We start from the raw sequence: 20,813 nt of genomic DNA on the forward strand, positions 1-20,813 counted from the left end.
AGATTCGATTTGCTAACCTTATGAAGAGCAGCAGGGCACTTCTCTTATCGTGCCTGTTAGAATCCTTTACTCTAATCATAATATTTATTTTATTATATGTGTCTGATTTTCTGTCTTCCTTCTACACCAAAACTATGGTTTCCTTAAGGAAAATGGTCATATTTACCTCCCCATCCCCATCAATGAACACAGTCCTTAGCACAGGGAAGGGACTTAGCAAAGTTAGGAGAATTTAGTTTAATTAAATTGAACCAACATTTCAACTTAACTTGTTTGACTGAATTGTGAGGATAATATAATCAAGTCACATATTTGCTCTTAATCATGAGACCTGGATAGATTTTAGAAAACTCCACCAGAAGGTTATAACTAACTGGTACAATGAATTTCAAACAGATGGTCAGCAATAATGCCAGGCCGGTTCTTATTTTGATTCCTTTGATAATTATGTGGTGAACCTTGACATTGTTTGCTTTGATAGCCAAAATAATCATCATTCACTACATTCTTTCTATTATGAGGGCCCAGTAATCAATGAATGTGGTGGTTCACCTCGTTTACATGGGCAGTTTTGTATGCTAAATCATTTTGTTGGAGAATTTTAAAATAATTTTTTTAAGTTGTAAATTATTTTTTAAGGAGAATATATGTTTTATTTGTTAAAATGCAATTTATTTTATTTTGATATGGCCACTATCTAACACAGAAAGATTTTTTCCTTATGTGGTCTGGTGTGTAGAAACTGTGTAATTTTAGGCCTATCATTTAAATAATTTTTCTATTGTCTTTCAAGTGAGTATAAATATTATTTACTTTGATCTATTTGGTTATGGCAATATTAAGGAATTTAATAAAAAATAAAAAAATATTAACAATGTAATAACCTTGGCTACATAGTAAGAGTCATCTGGAGAGCTTTTAAAACTCCAGTGCTCAGACTTCATCCCCAAAACAATTAAACCAGAGTCTCTGGGGGCATATCAGAAAACAAATTCCCTATATTAACAATAGATATGAGCAAACTTCATTATCATTTCAGATTTTACTTCTGTTCTATTTATGTTTTAAAAATTTTGAAGTGCTGCTAATAACACCAGATACCAGGTATTTAGTAAATTTCTATATTTTAAGTAATTGTTTTAAAATCACAGTTTAGGATAATACTATTGAGACATTTTCAAAAATCTTTCAAGTGGCCTAGATTCCTGTTAGCACTTGGTACTTTTAGGTGCTCCTAACCTAAAAATGTGTTAAAACAGGACAAAGGAACGTCCTTTTAATACTATGAAAAGAGAGTCAAGTATTCCATTTTATTATTGAATAATGTTAGCTTTATTATTATAATAGAATACAGTATGACATAAAATTAAGAGCTTTTGCTAAACTCTGTAAAGCAATACATGCATCTGCCATAAACAACCTTGATTCATGTTAAGTTTTATTGCCACTTCACTGCACTAAGGTGCAATAAACATTCAGTGTCATCTTTAAAAAAAAATTCCCGGAGTAAACAGGAACTGTCCCCTATAAGAGTGTATCTTTATTTTCAAGGAAGACTTAACTAGTATTACATGGTTTAGCAAAGCACTGTAGAAAAGCTACATAGAATAATTTGTCTTTGATAAACTGTGCAATCAATTTATACAGTAGAATACCATCCACATATACTAACAAACTAAGAAATGATAGAAATGCAGTCATTGCATAGCAGAAAGCAGACTAATAAGAAATATTCACATCTAATGAACAAAACACACACCAAAAGTTAGCCATGAGGAGTATGAAAGTCAAAAAGCTCTCAATTAACACATTAGGTTAACGCCAAAAAATAACAAGATAAACAGCAACACAGAAGTCAGAGCCATAATTTATTTTATTTTCTATACATAATATCTATACATGATAGCAGAGGATGAGATGTCCTTGGTTCAGCCTTTATTGGCCTAGCTCATGAAATTTAGGCAGGACCAAATCAAACAACGAAGCACATTTAAAAAGAAAACCAGAGTTTGTTGAGGAAAACACAGTGTATTTTCCTACATCATTGGATAGCAGCTTTTTGAGAAAAACATTGCTCAAAACTTGGGTATGGATCCCAACTGCCTCATTTGGCAATTACGCTAACAGTTTATGTTGTCGTATTCTAAATGTGTTTAGACCATGACCTGTGGATTCTGAACATGAAATTTAAATATCTGTGAAACTCTGTCAGACAAAAGGAGACTTCAAAAATACCTTCTGCATAAATATTTATCTCTAAAACATCTGGGCAGTAATGAAACAGACTAGAATTTTTATCGAGAATATTAATGGACCTCTGTAATTTAAAGCCCTTACATAGTATACCTACAAATATATTGCTACAGTATAAATGAAATGTAATAATATTACTCAATAAAAGCTATTTTCTGTACATTCTTTTATGTATTTTATATTTAATGCTACATATGGTACAACACTTATTGAAGTAGTTGGTATCAGCAAATATAGCAGTAATGTACAGTAGATTTTTCTAGCTCCAACTAATGCTTCCCATTTTCTTTTTATATTACAATAGTCTAAAATAGGGAGATGTGGTGTGGCATGACTTGAACAGATAGCAACTGATCTACTACTGTACACGAGACAACGTTTGAAATTATAAGTTTTTTCTACATAAGTGGACTTCATACCCATATGTTTTAAGTTCCATCTGATTCCTACCAGCTGTTCTGTTCTTAAATGCAGGCTCCAAATGCATTTCCATAGCATTTAACAACATTATAACAGCTAAGAGTGGTGATTCCTACACAATATTTTAAGAACACAACTTTTAAAAAAGTAAAAAATGTACAATCTCATGCTGTATATTTACATATATAATTTATATATTCTATTTTTGTTTGCTAGTCATAAATTTCAATCTACAGCTTTTAATGTAGTTATATAAAAGAATACATTCAACAATTCTAGAGCTTGCAAAATATTTTTGCCCCTCTATAAACATCTTTATAATGAGAATCAAATGATAATTGGGCCCATGTGCTATCAGGAAGTCGGGTGGAAAAGGGAATATTTTTAAATTATTTTATTCTATTTTAATTTTTTTTAGTTTCTATTGAGTGTATGTGTCTATTAAAATGATTCTTCCTTGAGTCTAGTGGTAAAAGCTCAGATGATAATGAAGTAGCCTATTTAAAGCATTTCTCTCCATTGGACTAAATGTGTTCTACAGTGAGCAGCTGCACCTTTGCCTATGAAATTTCCATGAATTTAAAAATAGCATTTTATGACAAAATAATGCATTAGGCATTTTTTAAGAGGAAAAAAATTGGGGATTTTTAGCTTTGGAAACAAAATGTTAAAGCTATCTATACATCAGCTTAAAAAACTAAACAAAAACATAAACACGCCATAGTTTGTGCAATAAAGACATAGATCTTTCAAAATTTTTCTTCATGAAACATTTATAATGTATCCTTTTAAACACCTTCACATAAAAATATTTTTCACATATACAGTATCTCTTTTTTTAGAATATTTGGAAATATATATCTACAAATGATCTTGGGTTTATAGTTAAGTTTTATTTTTCTTCTACTTGCTCTCTTATCTTTGAACCTTCTTCCCCCTCCTTTCCTCTCTCATTCTGTCTCCTTCTGACATGGTTTTGCTCTCTCCCCTCCTCTTTCAGAATCCTGTCTCCACACTGTATACTCCACTCTGCTCTGGACTGCCAGACAGGGGTCTCTTGTTCTTATTAGGAATTATGGAAATAAGGAAACCTTCAAATTCTTTAAGACAGAGGCAATAAAGCAGATGGGAATTACTGCGTCGAGAACATAAAGCAATTCCCAGTGCAAAGGACTGAACGATGGAAGATGACTAGAAAGACCTATTGGTGTGGTGTGGGGGCTTTTAGCTGAGGCTCTCTGTTTAAATAGGTAGCCCAATAGACTAAGTTAAAGATTCCAAATAGCAGCGGGAAGGCTATTCTTGACAGTCGGTCAATTTTGCTGACACTGTTAAAGGTTTTCTTGGGTTCTGGCGGTTTTGTTTCGGGCTTGACCTCTTTTGGTTCTATGGTTGCACTTTTAGCAATGGTGGCCAATCCAGGGTCACCCCTGGCCAAATTCGGGGTGTAGCTGGTTGCTGTAGGAGCATAAGTGTTGTTTTTCTTAATGAGAGGATCCTTCACTTTCTTTGGCTGTGGAAGAAAGAAAACAATAAAGCATTTTGTTTAGTAAAACTGTGAGAAGTAAAAATTATAAGTTGTTAAGCAAAGTAGCCCTTACTTTGGAACCCAAGTCTGTGCTTTATTGAAAAATCTAAGAAACATAATCAACGACTGTCTTATTGGGATAAATTTAAAATGTGGATAATATCTTACAGCCTTTGCCATCAAGAGGGGGAGCACCTTAGATTCTATTAAATATGGTAGCTGTTACCACCACAAAGGATTATTTAATCTAATACCTTTGTGTAACTATGACATAAACAGTCAACTGATTTTATACCATAAGACCCTTTCAGCCTCTTTAATATACTTTGACTATGCAATACAGAATGTAGCGATATTCAAGTGGATTTGACCACAGAATCGAATTTTCAGGGACTATCTCAAGACACCACTATTCTGTAGAATAGAATTTGGGAAAAACTGCTGTAGCGCAAGTCCTCCTAGATTACTTCTAAAACATTTCTTGGTAATGTCTGCATGTTATGATCCCTAAAGCAACTGTCTATGTTGGAAAGAGAAAATGTGCCTGCCTTTGATTTCACTGAAAATTGTGGATGGTTCAATTTGCAAACTCAATTCAATGGAAGTATTATAGCTATAAATTTATGCTCAAAGTGATTCGTCTCAGAAAACAACTGGAAGACTATGATTTTCAAGTTACAAAAATTATAATGGACTTGTTAAATAATGATTTGTGTAAGTTTATTTGCTCCTAATTTCAGGTTGGTTAACAGTTTGTCCCTGTTCTCAAATCAATAGAGACAACAGGAAAGCATATTTGACTAGAAATCTTTACCTTCATGTGTCTCCTTTATCTCCCTCACTCTACTCTGCACTTCTATCCACTCAAACAGCCACTCCCTTTGGCAGTAACAAAATTATCATAGCACGTAATTATTTATGATATAAGAAAAAAAAAGAATCTTCATTTCTCCTCTTTCTGCTTACTCATGCCAACCCCCAGGGCCAAACATTCTTTCTCATAGGTTTAAAGAGACATAATAGTTACATATCACGGGGACTAGGAAAGCATTTACCTTTTCTGGAACCACACTTTTGCCATCCCATGCATAACCTCTCTTGGTGAAATAGTTTACAGTAGCAAACTCGATCAGAGCTGAGAACACAAAGGCATAGCACACTGCAATAAACCAGTCCATAGCTGTGGCATAAGCCACCTTAGGGAGAGAATTTCTGGCACTGATACTCAAAGTCGTCATGGTGAGCACAGTTGTCACTCCTGTAAAGAAAAATATTAAATGGATATGTAGGTCCATATTACAAAATTTTATCACTGGAGGTCAGCCTACTTGAATGAAGGGAAATCAACAGTACCATGACAGAATGTGGGTTCTAATTCACCCCATTTGGGTTTGGGATGGATGAATCTTCATTTATCCCTGGTGTAGTTTGTGGTTCATAGTGTATGACAGTACTCAGGGTGATATCTTGTAGGCATAAACTGCTCTGCTATTGAGGAGCTATTGGTAAGATAGTGAACTCCTTTAAATGGGCACTTCGAACATGGTATCCTGGGTGAGACAGGAAATAACACTCCTCACTGTACTCAGCTCTTGAAATATTATACATCTTCACTGCCTCTGATCCATAAGGAATCTCTAAATCCTCAATTCTGTTTAATATTCTGTGTACCCCAAATATATAAACCAAAAAGGCAATGACTTCTTGGTAACAGATAATTGAACAATTTGGGGCTGATAATTTTCCACATCAACTCTTCTGCTTTTATACTAATTTTTTTCTGATTCTAAAATACCTATTCTTTTGAAGAAATTCCTGAAGCCAACACACACACACACACACACATGTGTGTGTGTATATATATATGTGTGTGTGTGTGTGTATGCCAACATACATATAGACATGTATTATACACACAGACATATATATATATATATATAAAATACTAAGTTTCATGTAACTTGCTAGAAGTCACATAGTTAAGAATTAGCAAAACCAACATATAAGCACAGATTTGTCTGATTCAAGTGTTCACAATCTTTCCCTTCCTTCTAATGCTGCCTCATCTTCCCTACTCTGCAAATCTATCCATAGCAGTTTTCAAGTTGGCCCTGTTTAGTTTATTTAGATAATTATATGAGGTAATATGTGAAAGATGATATCCTTTAATGTTCATTTAACAAGTTAATGCTGCCTACCTACTATATGTAATGTACTGTACTAGGTACAGAAGTATAAATCCATAAGGTTCCTTTTAAGTCATTTAAAAATGTTTAATAAACAACTCATAGTAAGCCGGTTGGGGTGGATCAGGCTACATGCTATGGAAACAATCCTGACCTCTTCCAAGGACAAGTCTCAGCCTCACCACTTATTAGCTCTATAATCTCAAGTAAGTGAATTAACTTTTAGGGACCTCAGACTCCATATCTATAAATGCGATAATTTGTCTTTCCTTCTCTCTACTGTCTATACCATCACTGAAATTCTAGGAAAGGGAAATTTCTGCCCAATCATTCACAAGATTATTGTGAGGATTAAATCTAATAATGTGAAAGTATTTTAAAGATTATAAATAAAGTATTGCTGTGGAAGGTGTTGTCATTCCATGTATCTAAAACTCATATCTATGATTCTCTCTTTTGACAGATTTTAGCAAATCAGCATGGTCACATAGCTGGTATGTAGCACAGTTTTGTAAACTGCTCTAAATCAACCAGTATTCCCTAGTTTTCCATGAATTTCAAGGTAGATGGGCTTTGTAACTACATTAGGAAGTGATATGATTAAGGAGAAACACTGTGAGATTTTTTATTAAATTGCATTTTAGACACTTGTTCAGAGTTGTAAGAAATTGACTTACTTTGAGCTTTGGGGATTTGCAGAAAGTTCTGGAGCATTATCCATATTGCATAACTAACAAATGGTTTAAGGAATATTGGCTGGAAAACTGCCTCCAAGCTCACATATCAATATGAACTTCAGCAAATAATAAGATAATTAAAAGTCCAGGGCAACCTAGTTTCAAATACCAGTTCTATAACTGCTGCATGACCTTGGGAAAATTGCCTCAAAATCTTGAGCTTCTGTTTTTTTTTGGTTTTCTCCTGCTTTTTAAAAAAAATTTCCCCATAAATTTATTTTAATAAGTCTAACTCAAAGGACTTTTATAACTATTATGTGAAATAATGCAATAAAGCCTTTAGCACTTAGCCTGATACTTACTAAGGGCAAAACTAATTACTGTTAAATTTACAACATCAATCCTTTTTGATAAATTCCTGCTACAGTGAATTCTATTTTTTTCAAATTTTGGTTTATGTAGGCAGCTGTCAGAAGTAATTTGAGAATAGGTATTCTTAAGCCAAATGTATCCATAATTTAAGAGCAGTTAAGAATAACATAAAGAAAAGTGTTCGTGTGTGTGTTTGTTGCCTTACAATTCCTGCTACAGGGAAAGGGAAAGGAACACAAATGTGTCGAACAGCTATTAAGTTCTAAGCACTAAGCCAGACGATTTATATATTTTATTTTATTGTTCTCATTTGATTTTTTTAAATAGCATTACTTCACTTTTCTTGTCCTCTCATGTTATAGGCAACTGAAGCTGAGAAAGATGAAGTGAATTGGCCCATGTTGTACAACTGGTAGGTGGTGAGACTGAGCCTAAAACTTGGATGCATTTGGCAGCAAAGTTATATGACCACATTGTCTACAAACAGCATGGAAGGCCAAGAAGATGATCTTTTTAAGCACAAAATAGACTTCAACTTTGTTGCATTCTGGGTGCCTTTTAACACACTGTTATAAAGTACAGAATTTAATTTTTCTTTTTCTTTTGGTATTTTTTAAAATATTTGTGATCCCCTCAGGCATATCACAGAGTTCAGGAAAATGTGCTGAGTTCAGACTAAAAAGAATAGAAACGTGTGCTAAATAAATGTTAAAAGGTTAAAGGTCTGGAAAATTGTATTTGTGATTCTATTGAAGTTAAAACATTATAAATATACAACTTGAAACACAGAAATACTTGCCACAGCTGAGTTTACAGATATGTAGCTATGTTCGCTAAAAGGGCATGCGTCAGTTGAGATACAAGAACATTGAAAATGCTAATAACAATGTTTTTCACTTATAAAACATCCTGAAACACTTTACAGAATTTCCAAATACATAGAGTAGAATTTCTTGGGGTGGGAGGGGGAAAAGTCATCATTTAAAAACAATCTTTTTCACTATACTTCTGGGCTCATTCTACAAAAATAAAACAAAACAAAAACACACAAAATAAGCGTATTCTGTGTCCTGTTTTTTTTTTTTTTTAATTATTTCTTAGTGAATAAAGGGATCAAATGGCATATACGTATAGAAGTGAGCACCTTAACAAGAGTTCAGGCTTCAACACTAGTTAATACTGATAAATGGTAATAGGCAAAAATGTGTTCAAAATGAACTGCTCGTTTGCTCTGCAGCTAGAATTATTCTGGATATTCATTTAGCTGTGTGCTTAGGCTATTGTCAGAGCAAAGATTTGGTGGTTTCCAACTTAGAAGCAACTTGCCAAGTTCAGAAGAAAAGATACTTTTCTGAGCACTTGTAGCAGAGTCTTGCTTTTTTTCTGAGATTACTGATTTTTCCTATGTTGCATATTATTGCAGGATGATACCATAGGAATGTCTCAGGACTTAAAGACAGCAGGTGCCTAGTTGGTATTTGTGGAATGAACCTTGATAACTGAACTTTTCACCGAGGTTGCTATTTCTAGATGAACGAAGTTGACCACAACTTCATTCCGTGTCTTGTCATTGTAGTATGATAGCACAGACGTGATGATACAGCGTCATCACTAGGAGCACAGACTCCAGAGCTAAGTGCTTGGGTCTTCTTCCAGACTCCTCTACCTAACAGCTTCTGACCTTGGGCAGAGTACTTAATTTCTTGTTCCTTAGGTTTCACTTTTATACGATGGGGATAATTATAGTATATAGGCTATTAGGGTTAAATAAGATAATGTAGGCTAATTGCATGGAACAGAGCCTAGTATAAAAGCAGTCAACAAATGTTATCTATAATTTTACGACTATTCCAAGGTTAATCTCCAGACTATACTATCATGAGGGGAGTGGTTTATGTTCAGTTCACTACTGTATTCTGTGCCTAGAATGTAGAAGGGCCACTTGTAGGTTTCAAATAAAAATACATTGAATGAATGAATCAATAAATTTGTTATAATGGAATTTTTATCAGTCTGTGAAGTACAGTTGAGATAGCATACTGGGATACAGGCAGGAGATACTTCTTTATATGAAACACAAATTCTATAATAATAAATTACAAGGGAAGTTTTCCTATTAGTAAGAGGTTTTTTTATCCTTTAAACAATTCCCCACTAGATTGCATTAACTTGAAGCATTTAGGTCATTTACAATATTTCAATAGAAAATACATATATTTGTAATTCTTCAGGAGTGCACAAATTAGGTAAATTGAGATATTCCTATTGCTGATATCATGGTCATCAATTAGCTCTCCCTACTTAAAGAAACCCAACTTTTACATATGTAAGGAAGTACTTTTGCTGCTATTTTCTAAGATTTCTAAAAAATGCACTGGTACATGTGATGTATTCTAAATATATGATTTAAATATTAAGGTTTCTGTGTATGCATTTTTGATCTGGTATTATGCACTTTATTCCAGCTTTACTTCTTTTCTATACCCAAATATCAAGTCAAATGTTTATTAATACATCTATTCACATGCACTAAAACAGCATGCTATTTAAAGAAAGTATACCATGAGAATGACAAGCCCTTGACCCTTTCTACTGTACTAACTTCATATTTGAATGTATAATGATTTTTTCATTTTCTTTGCAATGTCACAGATATGATATAACTTGCCCTCCCCACCCTTGCCATGGTATCTTGACTGGCACTTACCAAACACAGTTCTCGCTGGTACAGACTCTCTGTTGAGCCAGAAGGAGACTTGTGAGAGAATAACCGTCATTATGCAAGGTAGGTATGTTTGAATAACAAAATAGCCAATCTTTCTCTTCAAGTGGAAATGAGTGGTCATAACAACATATTCTCCTAGAGAATGAAACAGACAGTAAGGTTGAACAACTTGACCTTGAAAATAAATGTTATCTCTGAGGTTTAGTCTCAGGAGCAAAGGCTTGGAGGTTAGACACATCCTTTCTCCACCTGACACCCAGTTCTTAGAGAGAGACCTTTTTATCCAGAAGAGAAAAGAAACATTTTTAACACACAGGAAAATGGCTCTGAGGATGAGATGGAGGTGCCAGAGTCTTCACGGATATTCTTACCTCCTAATGCTGATACATCATATATTAAAGGGACAAATCTGAAAGCATATTTACAGATGGGCTTTACTAACTGAGAGGACAATGTGCTAAATTTTCTGACATACAGCAATGGATCAGAAACAGATTAGATCCTCAGTGCCTCCATTACAAGGCAAATTCACAAGGTCTGCTGAAGGAGCTTTGGTGTGCAGGTCAGGACAGTTTAATTCTAGCTCAAGCACTTCCTTAAGTATCTCTCTGACCTCAGATGAGTAATTTAGCTTGGCGTGATCTACAAAATAAGAGTAGGCTAGAATCCATTGCTTTGTAACAGATGTAAAGGATGGAAAAAGGGCAATGAAATGTTTTCCAAGTTGTCTCTGAAAAACCCCTCACCCTTTTGGGAATTAAAGCCTGAATTCCTTCCCCAAGGCCAGTAATCAAATGGGCAGAAAAATGTTCTTTGCTGTTTGTTTTTCTAGTATCTTAAGCCACAGGAGATGGCTCAACAGAATTGTCCGACAAGGGTCACCCGAGATAAGGTCAAGCGAAACCACCAATTATAGTTAAACAACAACAGCCCGAAGCCACAACATGTGACACTGGTCATGTAGACTGAGCCTGACTACCAAAAAACCCCTTCTAGAAAGACCTCTTTTTCTGCTTAAAGGCAGGATGGCAGTCTTTGAGATGAAAGTCCACTGCCCTCCTCATTTGCCAGCAAATTAATAAACTTCTCTTTCCTTTTGCTCAAACCACTTGTCTTCATACTTCATTCTCACTGATTTGGCCTAGGATGCAAGTACCAAATTTTCAGGAACAGTTTCTCAAAATTTATTTTTCAGAATCACCTAGGAAGCTTTTGAAAAATGCAATTCTTCAAATCCCACCTAGATTCACAAACCTGTCTTTGAATTGCCAAGACAATCTGTATTTATAACCAGCCCTTGAGCTTCCCCATGTCTAACATGGTCTAGGAAAAAAGTGGATTGCTTAGGCACTCTCCATAGTCTTTATATAATCCAAATTCTGACTTCATTTAAAGGTGTGAAGCAATAGACACACAACCCAAATTGCAGAAGGGTTTTATTTTTCTTTGCTTTATATTTTCTCAGTTACAAATCTCAGCAGTTTTTGTCCTTATTCACTCAGAATGTATGGCTAGCTAACTGTGGGTGGGGAGGAGAGAAACAGATGTGCGCTAGCTAAGAAAATATCACTTTCTTTAGAACTCACCTTTCTCCACCTTTCTCCTTCCTTTCTCCTCCAAACAGAACCTCCTCAACCTAACATTTTTATCTCAGACCATGGATATCTAACTGCAGCCCCTATAATGTGACTACAACTGCTCAGGACTTCATCATTATCTTTGTAACTAAAGCCTCTTTCTCAGTCTTCCAGCAAGATGCTCACCTTCTTCATCGCATCAAATGATGACTGTCCCTACCTTCTTGACAGCACACTCTCAATTTTCATTTTCCCTTTTTTGCTCATTTTCTATTTCTTCTTTTCACTCATTGATTATTTCAATTAGAAATTATTTATTGAGTTTGTCATATTCATCAGATACTTTTCCTCTTTCTTTAATGTAAATGTGGGAGTTCCTAAAGAAAAAATGAGGTGCAATTCTCTCCTCAGCTCTCTTCCTTACGTTTTCTTGACTCTAACAAGCAATTCTCCTTGTTATTCTTGCTCTTAGTGTCATCTTTATCTAGCTGTGCAGATGGCTGCAAAATCTACATTTGTAAGTGACCACATCCTCAAAATTAAGACCTGTATTCCCGGATCTAGACTAGACAATATCTATCTCACAGATACTGATTTCTCACTGATACCACCAACTAAATCTGTTCAAAACTCTCTTTGGCTAACTCTTCTCACAAAAGAATGTCCAGCACATGGCAGTGCTGGTTCTCCACTGGGGCCCTCTTTTAATTAATGGCACTATCATCTGTCTATTTACTCAGGCTAAAAACCTGGATTTAGTCCTTGGATATTGGGTAGTGCTTTGGAAAGAAAAAGGAAGGAGCCAGTTGATCATCACAATTTCAATTCCAATATGCAGTATCTCTGATTCGCCTCTTCTTACCTCATGGTCACTGCACTTATCTCCTTTGTGGATTTATTAGAACAACCTATTACCTGTCTTGTTTCACATTCTAACTCCAGTTTTCACTAATTTTTGATGTAGAGTGATCTTTTACATATGTGATCATACCACTCATTTTCTTACTTACAATACCTCAATGGATTCTCATTATCTACATCAGGGTTTCTCAACCTCAGCACCATTGACATTTTGGACCAGATAATTGTTTCTTGTATGGGGCTTTCCTGTGCACTGTAGAATTTTTAGCAGCATCTGGGGCCTCTATATACTAGATGCCAGTAGCAAACACTTTCCTCTAATCCATGACAATATAAACTCTCTCCAGTTCTACATAATAACAAGCAAACTCCCTGACCTGCTTTCCCAAAACTATCCATGTCATAGCTTTAATATGCATTTCATTCTCATATCTCTCCAGATGCTTTTACATCCCAATATGTTGCCTACAAACCTCTACTTGGTATTTTCTGTGGTTGAATATGTTGTTCATCTATAGGTTGGGTTCAGGCCACATAACAGGTCTTCAGTAGAATAAAAAGGAATGTCCTATAGAGGAATATGTATTTGCATGGGAAGAGAATGTATTTGCATTCAAAACCCATATCCACAATTTTGTTGCCATGTTGTCTTGGAAAACTCACTTAAACTCTCTTGTCCTCAGTTTCCTTGTTTACAAAATAGTTAAAAGTATAATGTGGGGAGAATAAAGAATAATGGCTCCAAATAAGATGATAATACATAAGCATGTTACAATAAATTTTAGTTCTTTTATTCATTTTCTTCACTCTTCTCTCCAAACAGTATTGGTAGAAGTATTAGTAAAAGAACACATTCGCTCTCTACAGCAGGAAATCATCCATGCATCCATGCATGCTTTCATTATTAATTGTTATTAATGATATACCTGCCATTTACTGATCACTTAGTACATTCAACTTCTTAGTTCTTGTTTATATGTATGGTAATATACCATACTTTGTATTTGAGTTATTTATATGCATATATCCCTCCCACTAAACTTCAAGCTAATTGGGGAGAATGATAGCCTTTGGATATAGCATTACCTTCCATATCCTCAGTGCTCAATACCTGCCTATGGTGAAAATGGAGGCTTAAAGGCAATCAATCAAAATGAAATTCATAAGCATCTTTCTTTTGAAGGGTAAACAAAATGTTAACTAATTAATTTCGTTTTATTTTCTGTGCATTCCTTTGGTGACATCTCCAAGGTCATTTGAAAAGAAAGAAGTGATCCAAATTTAGAAAAATACAGAAAAACAATTTTCCCAGGACTCTGTTAAAATATAGCCTTGTGTGGATATGTGACGTTTCACCATCCCTGGGGTGCACATTATTCCTAACAATTCCTTCAATTGTGGCCTGCAAAATGTCACCAGCTCAAAAAAAAAAAAAATCCATCTTTTATATAATGTCAGAAAAATGAGTGCCTATATGTATTCCATTATCTTTTGTTGTTTGCAATGTGACATTTTTGCAAAGATTCTAAAAAGAATATAATTTTTGGAGATCTGAAGAACCATTATTTGACATTATATTTGTTTTATAAACAACTTCTTTCCTAACAGATTAGGGGAGGAATAAGAGGAATTTCAATGTTTTGAAACCATTCTCCTAAATTAAATAAAATCTAGAAACTGTTGGCAAACAACTTTCAAATAAGGAAAGGAAAGGGCAGCAATATCAGAATCATTTTGAATTAGCTTAAAAATGAAAGAAAAACACAGCAACAACAAAAACAGTCTCCTAATTGGATTGAAAGAGTGTCTAGACATCAAGTGCTTATGCACTAAGCATGTCAAAATCCTTTCCTCTAATTCAACAGTCTAAAAGAATTTTAATTCAAATATCCTTGCACATCATCTAACCCTGAGGGAAACTTGTAAATTAGATATGACAATATTTCTGATATACTACAATACAAAAATTAAGGAAAATGGAAGAAAAGAAGCAAGGGTATAATTTTGCAAAGCAGCATTAAGGGTTTCTTTAGACCTGGCTTCCAATCTTTGCCTTCTCAAGTGTTAATTACTTTAAGGTAAATACTTTGCTTAACTTCATTTGGCTTCAGTTTCCTGATTTATCCAATTAATACAATAGTATTTAACTTAACTGTTTCCTGGGATTCTGTGAAGATAAAATTAAATAATAGATGTAAAAGTATCTTAAAAAAAATCAGAGCCCTATGCTTATTTATAATGTGAAGGTAGAAAAGTTAAGTGTATTCTTTCTCCAGCTCAGGAAATCAACCAGTCATTCAACAATTGTATTGAACATTGATTGATTCCATGTGAAGCTGTCAGTTTCCTTCAAAGTAGTCTAAACTCACTGTTTTCCATAGATGCTACCATTTCAAAATGTGAGATATATTAAAAATCTTATTGAAATAATCATGCATCAGCAGAATCAACATTGTTAAAATGTCTATACTACCCAAAGTGATTTACAGATTCAATGCAATCCCTAACAAAATACCAATGTCATTTCTCACAGATCAAGAAAAAAATAATTCTACGCTTTGTTTGGAACCAGAAAAGAGCCTGATTAGCCAGAGCAATCTTAAGTGAAAGGAACAAATCTGGAGGCATCACTTTACCAGACTTTAAGGTATCCTACAAGGCTATAGTAACCAAAACAGCATGGTACTGGCACAAAAAGTGAGATATAGACCAATGGGAAAGAACAGAGAATCCAGATATAAAACCATCCATATACAGCCATCTGATATTTGACAAAGTAGACAGCAATATGCTCTGGAGAAAAGAATCTCTATTCAATAAATGGTGCTGGGAAAATTGGATAGCCACATGTAGAAGATTGAAACAGGATCCATATCTCTCACCACTCACAAAAACTAATTCAGGATGGATAACAGACTTAAATCTAAGACAAGAAACCATAAAAATTCTAGAGGAAAATGTTGCAAAAACTCTCCTAGATATCAGTCTAGACAAAGAATTTATGAAGAAGACCTGGAGGGCAATCACAGCAACAACAAAAATAAGTAAGTGGGACTTGATCGAATTAAAAGACTTCTGCACAGGCAAGGAAATAATCAACAGAGCAAATAGACAACCTACAGAATGGGAGAAAATATTCACATGCTATATATCCAGTGAAGGGCTAATAACCAGAATCTACAAAGAAGTCAAGCAAATCAGCAAGAAAAATATCAAACAACCCCATTAAAAAGTGGGCAAAAGACATGAGCACAAGGTTTTCAAAAGGGATAGAATAATGGCCAGCAAACATACGAAAAAATGCTCAAAGTCACTAATCATCAGAGAAATGCAAATTAAAACCATAATGAGGTATCACCTAACCCCAGTGAGAATGGCTTTTATCAAAAAGCCCCAAAATATTAGATGCTGGCATGAATGTGGAGAGAAAGGAACACTCATACACTGTTAGTGGGACTACAAACTAGTGCAACCTCTATGGAAAATAGTATGAAGATTCCTCAAAGAACTAAAAGTAGACCTACAATTTGATCCAGCAATCCCACTACTACTACTGGCTATTTACCTAAAGGAAAAAATCATTTTATCAAAAAGACACTTGTACTAGAGTGTTTATTGCAGCACAATTCACAATTGCATGCTTGAAGCTCTGACTCAAGGGGGAGGGGGGCCAAGGGCAATATACGTAACCTAAACTTTTGTATCCCCATAATATGCTGAAATAAAAAAAAATCACAATTGCAGAGAAGTGGAATCAACCCAAGTCCCATTAATTCATGAGTGGATTAATAAAATGTAGTATATGTCTACCATGAAGTACTACTAAGCCATAAAAAATGAATTAATACCTTTGGCAACAATCTGGATAGAACTGGAGACCATTTTCCTAAGTGAAGTATCACAAGAATGGAAAAACCAACACCACATATGCTCACTATTAAATTGGAACTAACTGACCAGCACTCATGTGCACAAATGGAAGTACAACTCAACGGAAATCATGCAGGTGAAGGGGGGAAGGGGATGGGTGAAATCATACCTAATGGGTACAATGTACACTATCTGGGTTATGGAAACACTTATAACTTTGACTCAAGCAGTACAAATGCAATCCATGTAACCAAAACATTTGTACCCCCATAATATTCTGAAATTAAAAAAAAAAACTCTCATTGAAAGTGTGGTGGTTGCATTTTTATAACTGCTTCAAAGATATTTAAATAGGAATAAGGAGACAATCATAATTTTAGGTCATTTAGCCTCTCTGGATCTGTTCCCTCATTTGCAATATAAATGGGTTCACCAGATGACCGCATAAGTCTTTGCTTTTTTCCACATCTCACATTTTACGGTTATAATTATTTCTCTGGAGACAATGAAATAGGTTTTATAAATGAAAGCCTTAAGGGTCCTTTGATGAATGTTGATCACCACTTTCACCCGATAGTCAAAGAAGACACTTGCTTTTCTCATTTTCTTGACCCTGCAGGGTCATCCTTAAATCAAACCATCAAGAGAGGACTCTGTGTCTAGGAAAGAGGATCCCACAATGTCTCTTAGTCATCTGTTTTAAGGATTAACAACAGTTACTCAGAAGAAACAGTCTTATTCACCAAACTAACCTAAATATCCTGTGATCAGATTTCCTTAGGTAAATATGGAAAACTTCCAGTCATAATTATGTGTTTTAAAAACACTCTAAATTACTACATTCTTATTGCTTTCTGCATATTGACTTTATTCTTATGCCTAATAACCAATTTAATTATTTTTTTCTCATAAGTTATATTTCATGTCTTCAAATCACTTTGCATGGTAATTTTTGCATGGGATCTTTTTAAACAATTGCTTAGGAAGTATAACGTGGTGTGGTGGAAAGAGACGGGGAGTTATGCCTGGAATCTAGTTCCAAACTGCCTTCCCTGACCCTGAAAACAGAAATGACCACTTTCTTCTTCATGCTATCATATATCTTGTAGTAGCTCCACCAATACTAATATATGATATCTATTGCATAGTTTTTACACACCAGATACTCTTCTAAGAAATTTACACACGTTTTCTCATTTCCGTATCATAGCACCCCATGAAGTAGATATTCGAGAAAAGATAAGCAGATACATTAAAAGACTTTCTAAAAGTTACACAGTTAGTATGCAGCAAAACCAGAATTTAAACCCTTGTAGAGTCTACACTCTTAACGATTATGCTTCCCCATCTCACATGTCTACATTGCCTGTTACTAATATGTCGTGCAGTCGAGAGTACGTACTTTGCAACTAGACCACCCGGGTTCAAATCCCCGGTATGCTGCTTCCCAGTTATGGGCCCCAAATAATACCCCATCTGTAAAATGGGGACAATAAGAACAATACCCATATCCCAGGATGTTTTTGAGAGCTGAATGTGAAGATTAGAACAGCACCAACACATAGTAGCTCCTTATGTCACACAACCAAGATCTCCCCGAGGGCACAGGCTGTGTGTCTTTCACCTCTCGGCTCCGGGCATAGTCTCAGTGTCAGATACAGCAAATGAGCAAATGATTGAAGGAAGAAGTTGAAAAGTAAATGAATAACAGAGAATTATATTGGATTTGAAAGCTGACTGGATTCATCCTTCCTATGTGCCTGTAGTGGTTTTGTTCTGCCAGGCGAATAAGTGCACTTCCAACTAAGGCTCTAACTAAATCTTTCCCTAAATTTAATGGCAGACTTCAAGGAAGGGGTTGCATCTCTAATGTGTTTGAACTGAATTAAAAATTTTAAATATTGTGTTAGGATCCCCATCTTTTTCCCTCTTATGTCAATGAAATGATCTAGAAATATTTGGGCCTGAAAGAGGTCACTGGGACTGTGTGTTTCTGTGTTCACGTGTGTGTTGGTGGCAGGCAATAGGACAACACCTTCTAAGCTACTAAGAGGTGCTCTGACTGATTCTCTCCCGTTGGAGAATTTTAAAGGAGAAGAAGATGCCTTTTATCTAATCATTCTCAATGCATATGCTCTCTCTTGCCATCCTTCTCTGGTCTCCTGGCAGAAATAGGGAGGTGTTAGCACTCAATGGCATTCATCTTAATGTTTTCAGGGCTGCACAAAAAAGATGTGAAATACAGCATTGTAGGCTTCATACAAAGATCTTTGTTTCTTTCCACTGAAATCTATCAAGGTCAATTCTTGATGAGCTGAAGAAGACCCAGAGGAAGTGTAATTGTGTCTTGCTGTGGAGTTGAAAATGTACATCAAACAGAACTTCACATTTGAGAATTTTCTCATTATTTCAACGTAACCTTGCTGTTCTGACACAGAATGACTACTTCTAATGGACCCAACACGTGAGGTCTAGCCGCTTAGTGACAGTGTTTTGGGCCACTGTCTCTTATCCTATTGGCCATTTTTTTTACTGCACATTTTTTCTGAGCAACAGGAATAAAGGTAGGTTGAATCTTTAGGAAACCAAAGGTGGGGGGGGGGGTCTCCGAGCTCTTCTCACTAAGCCACTAATTTTGCAGACATGGATACTGGGCATAAAAAGGGTTATAACAACATGGTCAAGGTCATCAGGGCTAGAAATAGAATGAAGACAACTTTTGAGGCTTCATATATACTTCTACTATTACGTACATGCTACTGCATTTAAGTTGTTTCCCTAAAATCCTCAAACTTCAATTCTAACAATAATAGATGGAGAGTTTCCTGAGGAAAAGGTTTATGTGAATTACTCCGAATGCGCTGGCCTAGAACAGTGATTATTTGGCCCCCCACAGATATACACAAATAAAATTAAAAGTCAACCCCTGCAACAATCCTTCCTCAATCATCCAAGGCTGGATGCATTTGTTTTTTATTCATTTAATTCAAAATATTTATAAACACTTCCTATGTCTCATCTACTCCAGAAAATAATAGGGTTACAAAACATAGACATGGATCCTGCCCTCACAAAGATGTTAATCACAGCACTTGCTACCCATTCTGATAATTATAGTTTATGTGTTCATCCTCTCTTAGACTTCAAATTCCATGACAGCAAGATCTGTGCCTTGTCTATCATTGAATCTTTAGTGCCTGACATAATATCCAGCTGATAACAACATTCAAATTTTTAAAAGTAAACACGAATCATTTCTGTATCTTTTCCCATATAACACATTGTAAGGAAGAACAATCTTCAGCATTTTCCATATTTAGGGATATTTTCAGAAATACAGCAACAGCTATTATATAGCATTTTGAGCACTTACTATATAATACTCTGCAGTATTTTACATCATCTCATCTTTTATTTATTTATTTTTTATTTTAATTCAGGATATAATAAACAAATGGAATGTGATCAAACCAAAAAGCTTCTGCACAGCCAAGGAAACTATCATTAGAGCAAATAGACAATCTACAGAATGGGAGAAAATATTTGCTTTCTACACATCCAATAAAGGGCTGATAACAGAATCTATACAGAACTTAAGAAAATCAACAAGAGAAAATCAAACAACCCCATCAATAAATGAGCAAAGGACATGAACATTATCTCATCTTGAATGCAAAATTATAGGATTCTCTTTCCTTAAATGAGACCAGTTTTCCAAATGGATAAATGACTCTCCCAAAGTCACAAGGCTTCTAAGTTACAGGACCAGGACTTGAGTCCACATTTTTGTCACTGCAAAGCCTATGCCCTTTCCACTATGCCACTTGCATTTCTAAGAAGAGTAAAGCTAAGGAACCATCTTCTCCATTTTAAAAATAAGAAGCACAAACATTTCATCTTCTAGGCTAGCTATCGGTGCTTTTAAGTAAGCAAAGTACAGATCCTATTAAGCAGAACCTACCCAATAATCACAGCAAGAGATGTTGACCTATTACTTGAATGTGTTAGAATTATGAGGGTGCCAATAAAGTCTGAAATCTAAGGAAGAAATTTTTTTCTGAGGCAAATAGCACCACTGCCTTATTTATTACTAAATCATCTTTCTTTCTTACTAACAAATCTAAGTGAATGAGATCAACTTAAATTTTGTAAAACATCCAAAAAATAATTGCCAGCCCTGTTAAAGCTTTCAGTAATCAAAGATAATTAAAAATATTGGCCTTCGGAAGGCATACATTTTTCTAATTGTTGGAGTCCAGCTTTTATTTATAATTATCTGATATGATGATCACATTTCAGATAGTACAAAATAAATACTTGCATAACAAAACTCTTATCTTGGTA

The 20,813-nt window shown here is 35.0% G+C and overlaps 1 protein-coding gene across 3 annotated transcripts in view; it reads right to left on the bottom strand.

Annotated features, from left to right (window-relative positions):
- Positions 1 to 1,291: 1,291 nt before the first annotated feature.
- GABRA1 (gamma-aminobutyric acid type A receptor subunit alpha1) overlaps positions 1,292 to 20,813 on the bottom strand; it is a 55,500-nt gene continuing 35,978 nt past the window's right edge. For all 3 annotated transcript variants that reach the window (XM_069484253.1, XM_069484254.1, XM_069484255.1), the window contains 3 exons: positions 10,144 to 10,296; positions 5,257 to 5,459; positions 1,292 to 4,186 (listed from right to left, as the gene is read on the bottom strand). In XM_069484253.1, coding sequence (XP_069340354.1) covers positions 3,875 to 4,186; positions 5,257 to 5,459; positions 10,144 to 10,296 — 668 coding nt within the window. In that variant the 3' untranslated portion in view covers positions 1,292 to 3,874. The remainder of the gene's footprint in view (positions 4,187 to 5,256; positions 5,460 to 10,143; positions 10,297 to 20,813) is intronic.

This window comes from Eulemur rufifrons, chromosome 10, assembly GCF_041146395.1.
Source record: "Eulemur rufifrons isolate Redbay chromosome 10, OSU_ERuf_1, whole genome shotgun sequence".
NCBI lineage: Eukaryota > Metazoa > Chordata > Mammalia > Primates > Lemuridae > Eulemur > Eulemur rufifrons.